Genomic DNA, 10697 nt, shown 5'->3' on the forward strand with positions numbered 1-10697 from the left:
AGCAGAAAAGGAATCCCATGGTAGTCCTGTCACTGCAGACTCAACGGGGTACAAATCTAGGGAACCTATTGGGGCCTGTGTCAGAAGTGATCTATGATACTTTCGTCACTTATTATCATTTAACCTGCACCACTGCTTGCTCGCCCTTTCCTGAACACACCAAAGTTTGTTCCACCATCTTAAATTTGGGCCACCATCTTAAATTTTAGTGCATCACATCTCCATTCTCTCTCTAGCTGCCTGTCGGTTATGGAGACCCAGCACTTACGTGTCTCACGATGTGCTCTAGTCTTCTGGTCACTAATCTACCCCCGACCTGCAGGTATAACACTGACTGCTTTCTCACCAGAGTTCTGTGTGGGTCCTCCTACTATAACCTTCCCCAGCCTTTCAGCTGAAATGAAGTGGTCTGGCACTATTTGTAAACTATGTTTATCTCTGAAAATAAATAGAAACATAGCAAGCCTACCACAGACTAGAGAATAAAACTAGTGAAGAGGCAATGTTTTTCTGGAGGCTAGTTCACAAAAGTAGGAGAGTCTGTAGGTGATACGCAGAGGGGCTTCTGTATGTGCTTTTCTGACTTTCCTTATTCGTAAAAGAAACCACAGAGGATTCTTTTCATTGGAGAATTTGTCTTTACTAGCCAACAAGGTGATCTGATGCAAAATGCCCTCAAGTTATGCAAACTCTGCCCTGCTCCTCACATGTCTGATCCTATCTGGTGGCCTGATGGGCTGTCCTCTCACCTCATCCAACACAACCCAATGGCCTGCCTTCAGGGCTGCCAGCAAGGGGCCATCACGCCAGGCAAACTCTCCTCCCTTGCCACCCTCAACAGGTAGATCAGCTCCAAACAGGTCTGTGATGTCCTATGAGAAGAAAAAGAAGTGAGGGAAAGCCAATATTATATAAAAAGTTAACTAGATCCCAAGACCCCAAATCTAAAATGATACTTAGGCCTCATGCCACTTCTTATTCTTATACCCAATGGAGAACTAATCAATTTCAAACCAGGAGCCCAGGAGCACCTTCTCATCACAGCACTCTAAGAATCTATCAACTAGAGTCCTAGATAACAGTTTTCAACTTTGGCTGTGCTTGAAAACAAACTGGTGAGCTTAAAAAACACCAAAACAATGCCTAGGCTCTGCTCCCAGACCCCATCCCAGAAGATTCTAATTTGTCATCTCTGTCCCCTAGTTTCATAAGATTGTTTAAAGGTCATTTTATCTGTAATTAATTTCTTTAGAAAGGACAAAGACAAACAGGTTATATTATAATAAATACCAAAGTGGGTGATTCTATCTCAAAACAGAGTAAAGCATCTAGAGAGACTAATACTACAGGTGTCATCTATTAATGAACACGGAGGGAGAATGAGGTTTGCTGAGATCTTCATCACCATGAAATATCTGGGGCTCTGATAACTTCATAATTATTTCTGACTAGGAAACACTATAATAGATAAAGCTATTACTCCCTATACTTATCCCCATCAGCTGTAGCATGATGAAGCTTACCGTCTGCTCTGACAAGTTGATTCGGACAAGTGTGTTGCCTGAAGCCCTGGCTAAGGCTCCCACCAAGCTCGTCTTGCCCACACCAGGGGAGCCCTCCAGTAGGATGGGTTTGTTCAGTTTTGTAGCTCTTAAGAGCCTCTGGGCATTCATAGCCGTGGTGCCTGCACTGAGTGCATAGTCGGCAATATTATTCCTATGCAAGACAGGGCCTGAAGTGGAGAAAAGTCGCATGTAAGCTGGACATCACACGAAAGTTGAGATATATATATATATATATATATATATAAAACTATATAATATATATATTATACATATAATATATGTTTATATATATAACTGGAGATTAGAAAAATCCACCAAGTAGACTGTCAGTCAGTGAAGTACTGTCTGTGATGAAAATGCTTAACCTTATTTCAATATATTTCCTCACTTCTGGGTTCATAAAGTGCTTTCCAGCAACAACCAGCAGCACACTTTTTTCATCTGTGATGACCACACTTACGTCTACACACAGGTTGGAACTGCAAGCATGCATCTTTGCATATTTCCTTTCACAACCTATACCTGGAATCACTACGCCGTGTGCTTGTACAATTTACCCTGTACTTATATTTTCCTAAAACTCAAGCAGAAGCTAGGCATACAGACCAGATGGTTCCACATAAACAATTTCATTCAAGGTTTTAAGCCACCAGATAATTCAGGATGCATCTTGTAGCTGAAGTGCAGGACTAATACCAGTCTTATAGGGCTTAATATTTATGCACTATGTCTTCTGGAAGAAATTTCAGACTGGTACACCAGTTTGGAGTGGAGCTAGAAAAACATTTTCTCAGCTATGAAAGCAGAAGCAAGGACTATCTAAGTCCAAAGCCACAAGCACTCAGCTCCTACATGAGAGAACTGAATACCACTCTGATGGCTTCGGGAAGGGATCTAACAGCTAGATCACAAGGACCACATCAGAGATGAAAACAGTACCACTGATGAGGGAGAGGGAAAGGGGCAATGTTCTTCAGCCAGGAAGCTGGGCTGGTTTAGTTCATCACTGAACCCCCACAATTCTGTGTATTTCTGGAGCCCAACAATTATTAACACAGAGAGGAAGGAGGGACAAGAAATAAATGACTCTGCTATAGAAGCAATAATCCAAAAAGTCATGAGTACCCTGGAAAGATATCTAATATAACTACTTCACTTAAATATTTGACAGAGGCAACCTAATAAGAGCAAGGATTATAACTTAAATCTACTTGCATTTCCCACTTAACCACTCATTTACTCATCCATCTCTCATTTTCTGAATGTCTATGACTGTTAGGCTACATGACAGACACCAGGGACAGGAAGGTGAGTGACATAATGCCTGCCCTCAAGGGTACACAAAACTGTTTTGGTAAAAGGTGATAAAGTTCTATGGCTGAAACATTATGGGCTGAATCACCACTTTAGGAAAGGTCTTATTTTGAGCACTAATACAAGAATAAGTGCATTTTATGGGACAATTTATTCATATATCAAAGACTATATTATCTATTTTTGCATGCCAGTTATATATATTTTAACCACTCACACAACAATGATTATGCCAAGTCAGATTCTAACTCAGTTATCTAGTTCCAAAGTAACCATGAGTATGAGACACTAAAATTAAAAATCACAATAAAAGTCAACTATCTAGGAACCACAAGAGAATCTTCATTTATTTAAGATCATTCTTACCCCTTGGTATAAAAAATGGATGAATTCCCCACAGGTTATCTATCCCAGTGAATTCTTTGTCTTTGAGTCTGTCGTAAATCTTCAATTCGTTTTTCTGACTTTCTGTAAGTCGGCCTATCTTGGAAAGTTTCTTGATTAGGAATTTCAGACATTCTCTGCGAGCCAAGAGAGCCGTACCAAACCCAGAGGAAGTTACCCCTAGAAGAAAGAGGATCAGTCCATCAAATGACAGCAGGGTACCAAGTTTCACAACCATGCAGCCGGATTCTAGGTGAACTATAATAGCCAATGTAAGCAGCGCTAAGAAGTGTGACTTCCTGCTCCCCCAAAACCATCAGATCATCAGTTCAACAGCAGCTTATTCAGTAAGCACTCTAGTAACGCCATGATAAATTAGCCTGGAGAAAAGAGCAACCAGTGTGGTACTACTTTTAGTCATGTGGGCTTGTATTTCTAATTTTCATGGCTGAAAAAAGACTTCAATATTACATTTAATGAACTATAGTAAACTTAAAACTACAGGATTCTGGCCGATTAACTCTAAATGACTGTGTTAAGAAATACCATGTTAAATTCTTCAAGAGCATTACCAGCAGTCTTCAATCAGAATCACTATTTCGTGCTTACTAAATCCCTGGTCTGTAAGCAGTGAAAAGTTTTCTCCATTCTTTTATAACAATCGTCTCTCAAAAAGAGTAAAATGAGAATCACTGTGAGTCTTGGAAATGTTAACATACATCTGTACACAGCCCCTGGGTCAGAGGTCTGGGCCTGCTCCATCTCATGGTGCCCTCTGGCCTAACCCCTTGTTCTCAGCAGCCCACATACCTGAGCCGATTCCATCTATGTACACTAGGCACGCAGCGTGGACAAAAGACGTCACCGTGGAGATGGTCTCCTGTCTTTTCAAAGCAGCTTCCTCCCCCATCGTGTTCATGAAGTTGACCCAGGACAGGATATCTCGGATACTGACCACACATCTTCGACCAAACTCCTGGTGGGTCAGCCAGTCAATGAAATCCAGCATCACCTCAGCTATGTCAGCCCCTAAGACACAAGGAAGCATAGAGGTTTGCTATTTACGAAGACTCCAGAACAGGGCTTTGCAACCTGGGGCCCACAGACGGTCTTTTTCTAAGAACACGAGGTCCACAGCTGTAATCGCATTTCCATAGGGTTCAATGAACAGCATTCTACTCCTACCCCAAAGCAAACAAAAAACCAGAAAGAAAACTTGAGAATTTAAGTCTTTAAGAAGGTTCCCTGAAAACTGCTCCAAAAAATAAAGTATTCATAAGCCTCAGTCTCAAAGAAGCAGATATCCTTTCATGTTCTTTAAGAAAGAGGGGAAAGTGACCCAGACACTACTTGGATTAGGGCTTGTATTACGGCTCAGACCAGAAATAGGTACTAAATTTAATCTGTTTGATGCCAAGAATATGGCTACATCAAGGCAATCAAGGCTCAATTAAGAGAAAGAGGGAAAAAAGATGTTTTGGCTCTCACTGAATATTCTAAGAATTGTTAAACCTAGATTATAAGTATATGGTAGCTTTTAAAATACTATTTTATTTATGTTTGAAAATTTTCATAATAAAAAAGTTTTAAAGTGAAATAATAAGTTAGCTGACAACTACTAAAGAAACACAGTTGAAAATTCTACAACATTTTCTAAAGGTGGTAATCACTAAAATTCAAACCACATTTTCTTGGGAATTACATGTGGTTCAGTGATTGATCCCTGGTTGGGGAACTAGGATCCCACAAGCCACATGGCACAGCCAAGTAAAAAAACCTGTATTTCCCTTATCTTTAGCCAACGAATATTATATATTTTATAATAACAAATCTTATATAAAGATAGCCAACAGGTGAAACCATCAGAAAACTAAACTTTAGTAACCCTGGTGAAGGAGCAATACTTTAGTAGAAGGTACCAGGCTAGTATTTTCCTTAGATCTGTTCGTTCCCATTTTTCCTTAGAACATACCATATACACATACTACTAATGTCCTACTCCCCTCCTTCCAACACACAACTTCTCTGCCCCACTACACCCCACACATCTGAATACTCTCACCTTTATGATCTGTTCTACCCAGAGATAACCCTGGATGAAGATTACGGCTGATGATCTGAATTAAATCTTCACGCTTTGTGCTTTGAGGGCACCATATTTCCGTAAAGCGGTTTCTTAAGGCAGGAGATAGCTACAAAGAACACAAATTCTAGTGTGAATATCTGCGAGAAAAGTTAGAAAACAAATCTTTTGAATGCTGGCTGCAAATCTGTCAAGTACCCAGAGCTTCTTTTCTTACCTCTTCTACTATCTATAATTTATTATTTATTGTCCTGGCTCCTAACACATGTCATCTCATTAATCTCCACCACACTCCCTAAACTCATATTCCCATCATTTTCTTTATAATCATGGTAGAGAACTTCAAGGTCTCATGGAGTCCGTGCTCCAAGGAGGATTCCAGCCCCAGTTGATGACTCCCAAATCCCAACCCCTTCCCCAAAGCAGAGGCCCTTCCCTTTACTTTCCAGCTACTTTAACCAGTGGCTTAGAAAAAGTAAATGCTATCCTCCCATAGGGGAGAGCTGTCTGAAGTAGAGGGAGAAAACTTGGATATGGCTCAAAGGGAGTGAAAAAGTAAAGAGCTGAATATTTACTGCCTATATGACAATGAACAGTTTAGTCCTCCAGTCTCAAGAGCCTTTGCCTCAGTGTGGATTCTCTCACCCTTCCCCTAAGTCAGGTAACCCCCATTCACAACAGTGCACCAATGATTTCCTTTTACTGGACAACTGGATCAACACCATACTTTAGTCTACCCAGCCGAGCACAGCAGGACCACATGCTGCTCAGCACCACCCTGGCTCAGCCAGGCCCCAATTCCAGGATCCCAACTCTGTCTGAAGCAAGGCATGCAAGGCAAAAGGCAGCTTCCCCTTCGGTAAAAGTTGGCAATCTCTGTTCAAAAAAACTCAAGCAAACCTGCCAGGCAAGTTAACACACACAACTTTGAAATCAGATCTTTCTGTGTTATTTCCACTTGCCAAGAAGCCTATTTTCGTATTTTGTTTGAAACTGTGACGTATTTTATTTCTTCTTAGTACATTTCTCGAAGCACAGCGATCATCTTTGTTCTCATACTACTGAGGAAAAATAGGTCTGAAATACCAATTTCACATTCCAGGGGCCCATCAAGTTACCAAGAATCTTAATAGCTTTTACTCCTGATCAATCTCTTTCTTCTCGCCATCCTGACCAACAATCAGCCCACCCCTCCCTCCTAACCTGAACAGACCAGGGTCCCAAACACAATGCAGACTTCTCACTGAAAGGCTTCACGAGCCTGAGAGCCATGGGGTTCGGGGTGCTCCAAGTGAACTGGACCCTCACACCACTTTCTTAACAGAAGACACTGCCCTCACCCTCTGCTTTACCAACAGTTTGAGGGTGACCCACACAACACCTGAGACGACTGATATGCTCCACCTGCAAAACCAGGACAGGATCCTGGCTGCCACTGCTTTCGTGTCACTTTAAAATTACTCATATCACCACCCCTGTGTTCAGCAGAATAGACTGTAGGAGCAGAACATGAGAATAAACTTCAGTTTCAATTCTTCTCATCCATAATCCTAGCATAATAACTTCCACACACAGCTCCCATGAGAATCTGTTACAATAACACATGTAGAAAGCCAGGCAAAGTGATTGAAACAATGAAATTTCACACACATACAAAAAGGGAAATGTCAAGTAAGGAAATGTTTTATCTGTTAGAATTATTTTTCAACCTTATAATGACTCTGAAATATCTTTCTGGATTTTTGTTTTTTATTCAGTTCCTACGCAACATATAATTCTAGATAAATTTTTACATACTATATTTATGGGTGCCAGAGAGCTGAGGTCAAAAGGCAGAAAAAAATTATGTTTTAACAACAGTTTTACCTCTTTTTTTCCAAAGTCGCCCCCAGGGTTCATGGTTGCCAAGATACGGAATTTCTTCCCAGCTGTCAACAGCTCTACCTCATTATCCTTGTCCTCAAGGTTGCCTTTTTCAGCTAATAACAGAGTCTTTTCCACTTCAAGGACACTGGAAGAAAAATTCGAGAATGTAAGATTAGAAAAGGCTTCTTTATTCTCTTTTGTGGTCACAGAGTTGTTAAAAAGGAAAATAAAATCATCTCTGCTGCGCTTTCACTTTAGTTAATGGTCTCCTATGACAAACTTCAAAATATTTTTTGCTAGTTATCCTAATTCCTGTGTCATGGAACAACAGTTCTGATCAAAAGAAAAAGAATTCCTTTTTCTACTTTAAGCCCTATTAAGACAATTGGTTTAAAAATGGGTGACTTGAATGCAAATATTCATGGCAGCATTATTCATAAGTGCAGGAAACAACCCAATACCACCAAGAGGTAAGTGAAAAAAAAAAATCTAGTATTATCAACATCAGATCAGATCATATCAGTCGCTCAGTCATGTCCAACTCTTTGAGACCCCATGAATCGCAGCACCCCAGGCCTCCCTGTCCATCACCAACTCCTGGAGTTCACTCAGACTCACGTCCATCGAGTCAGTGATGCCATCCAGCCATCTCATCCTCTGTCGTCCCCTTCTCCTCCTGCCCCGAATCCCTCCCAGCATCAGAGTCTTTTCCAATGAGTTAACTCTTCACATCAGGTGGTCAAAGTACTGGAGTTTGAGCTTTAGCATCATTCCTTCCAAAGAAATCCCAGGGCTGATCTCCTTCAGAATGGACTAGTTGGATCTCCTTGCAGTCCAAGGGACTCTCAACAGTCTTCTCCAACACCACAGTTCAAAAGCATCAATTCTTTCGGCGCTCAGCCTTCTTCACAGTCCAACTCTCACATCCATACATGACCACAGGAAAAACCATAGCCTTGACTAGACGGACCTTTGTTGGCAAAGTAATGTCTCTGCTTTTGAATATGCTATCTAGGTTGGTCATAACTTTCCTTCCAAGGAGTAAGCGTCTTTTAATTTCACGGCTGCAGTCACCATCTGTAGTGATTTTGGAGCCCAGAAAAATAAAGTCTGACACTGTTTCCACTGTTTCCCCATCTATTTCCCATGAAGTGATGGGACCGGATGCCATGATCTTCGTTTAAAAAGGAGCACACTAATGATGTAGGCTACACCCATGGATGGACCTCCAAACACTGATGCAAAGTGACAGAAGAGATGACTTATATGAAATGTCTTGAAAAGACAAATCTATACAGACAGGAAGCAGATTAGCAGTTTCCTGGAGCATGAGGGAGGATCAAATATAAACTGTAAATGCAAAGTAGGGGTCCTACTGGGATGATGGAAGTATAAACCGGATTGTGGTGGTGGCAAAACTCAGTAAATTTACTAAAACTTATTGAATTATACATTCAAAACAGGTACATGTCATGACGTGTACATTATATCTCAATCAGGAAAAACAATTAATCATCAAGATCCACACTGATCTGAGGTCCTTTCGTCTAGTTATTCTGCTATGTCCATTTATCCTACTTTTAGTAATACATTTTTTTCTATCTCATGATTGAACATGTACTTTAAATAAACAATGCTTTATTTTTCTAAACATGCGACCAATGTGCTGAGTCTTAAGGTCTCAATGACTGTTGTATCTTACTATTTTCACTGCACAACAAGACCTTCTGTTTTGGTAATTCCTGGTCCACAGCAATTTTGTTTACTGGTGCTTTGTATCTGCCAAAGAGTCATGACAGATGGCTGGTTCCCACAGTGGCTACTGCTTTCAGGGGATTTTAGGTGAACCACCCTCACTTCCAGTGCAATCGCTGCTGGCACTCGATCATCAGGGGTCCATCCATCAGGACTCCACGTGGTGCCCAAGATGTCCTGCCTTGGTTGCCAGGGCCTCATTCTACCGGACAGGATATTCCTGAAATCTCATGCATATTTTTCTTGTCATTTAAAAAATTTCTGGAAGCCATGTTCCAAACAGGTGAGTTCACTTCAGGTTTTACTTTTCTTGTCCTGCCTAAAGTCTTTAACAGTCCAAAAAGCAGGTTTCTGTAAGTTTATTCAAGGCTTTAAGAAAATCCTTAAACTGCCTTATCTGATCAGATTTTGGTATTTGTGCAGCCATATTCTTTGGGAATGTTCATTTGTCACCTTTTCTGATGCATGAGTTTCCTTTCTCTTCTGGAAAATCAGCAGTCCAACCTTTGCTTAAATGTTTCCAGAGAGGCCTGATTTCTTACTTAAGCACAGGCTCTCACATCCAATACCAATATGAGGCTGGGGGCTGTGCAGCCAGCCAGGTCTGAATGGAGGGTAAGGGTCCTGTCCTGGGGTACTGAAAGGCCTTACAGGAATAACACCTAGGATTTTGATTCTATTTCTTTGAGAAAAAAAAAAAAAAATCAATGGCCATGTAATAATTTGCCTTAAAAAAAGGTTCTAACTTGGGCTCGTTTGTTTTAGCCGTAGCATCCCATAGTCCCATCTTTCTGATTATTAACACCTAAACAGAAGAACTAGGTCTCTTAAAGAAGAAACTGAGTGCTAAAGCCTAAAAGAGCAATTGCTCACCATCATTTTCAAACATTTTCAACAGACCTATGAAGAACATTACCATGCAAAAGGATTAGTATCTGTAAAACCCAGACCAGCAAAAGCATCAAACACAGGGCAAACCTCTTACACGTGTGTACCTGTTGAGTCTTTCTAGGACAGAGTCATCAGCCAGCGAGATCTCATCTAAGAGGAAAAAGCCATCCTCCTTCATGGCCAGAACCAAAGGCCCATCATGCCACTCAAAGAGTCTTGAAGTGTCAATTTCTTCCTACAATTTGGAAAAGCAGCGGGTTAAAGAGTCAGTAGCTCCACAAGACAATACACACGTAGCCAGCACGTGTCCTCTAGTGAAAGGGTCCTTCTGCAGAAAATACAGGTCAAGGAACAGAACTTGTGTAACAAGGTGCTCATGGAGCCCCTACGTAGACCAGTGAAAATATGAAGATAAGATATCAAATCGGGAATCAAACACCCCACCATGAACAAAACCCCTCAGCTGACTCCTGCACAGAGCCACCGTCAGTTCTTTAGATGAACGAAACATCATCACTTGCTCTGGACACACCTTGTCATTTGGCTTCTGTCTCACTGGCCGCAGCCCCCCCAGGAAGTCTGAGGTCTCCATGTGCAAGTGGCAGTTGACTGAGTACAATTTCTGATTTGCCAAGGATGCAAACACCTGACAGACAGTAGTTTTCCCACACCTGTGAGAGACACACACCAGATTAGCAAGGAGCATGAATTTCAAATACACCTCCACAAACACCCCAAGCAGCAAGAGAGAGGAGCCCCGGGGAGAGCCTCACCAAAGCCACAGAGACTGCTGGTCAACACAGGGCCTCTGCCCTCTGCCTCAGAGAGCCCTTCCCCCA

The 10697-nt window shown here is 41.4% G+C and overlaps 1 protein-coding gene across 1 annotated transcript in view; it reads right to left on the minus strand.

Annotated features, from left to right (window-relative positions):
• Positions 1-10697, minus strand: part of MDN1 (MDN1, midasin homolog (yeast)) — a 140340-nt gene that overhangs the window by 72806 nt on the left and 56837 nt on the right. The window contains exons 30-37 of the mRNA XM_010834709.1: positions 10391-10529; positions 9963-10093; positions 7213-7357; positions 5326-5455; positions 4074-4292; positions 3246-3443; positions 1524-1732; positions 750-872 (exon numbers count right to left, since the gene is read on the minus strand). Of these exons, the coding sequence (XP_010833011.1) occupies positions 750-872; positions 1524-1732; positions 3246-3443; positions 4074-4292; positions 5326-5455; positions 7213-7357; positions 9963-10093; positions 10391-10529 (1294 nt within the window). The remainder of the gene's footprint in view (positions 1-749; positions 873-1523; positions 1733-3245; positions 3444-4073; positions 4293-5325; positions 5456-7212; positions 7358-9962; positions 10094-10390; positions 10530-10697) is intronic.

This window comes from Bison bison, unplaced genomic scaffold (assembly GCF_000754665.1).
Source record: "Bison bison bison isolate TAMUID 2011002044 unplaced genomic scaffold, Bison_UMD1.0 scf7180017864035, whole genome shotgun sequence".
In the NCBI taxonomy this organism is placed as follows: domain Eukaryota; kingdom Metazoa; phylum Chordata; class Mammalia; order Artiodactyla; family Bovidae; genus Bison; species Bison bison.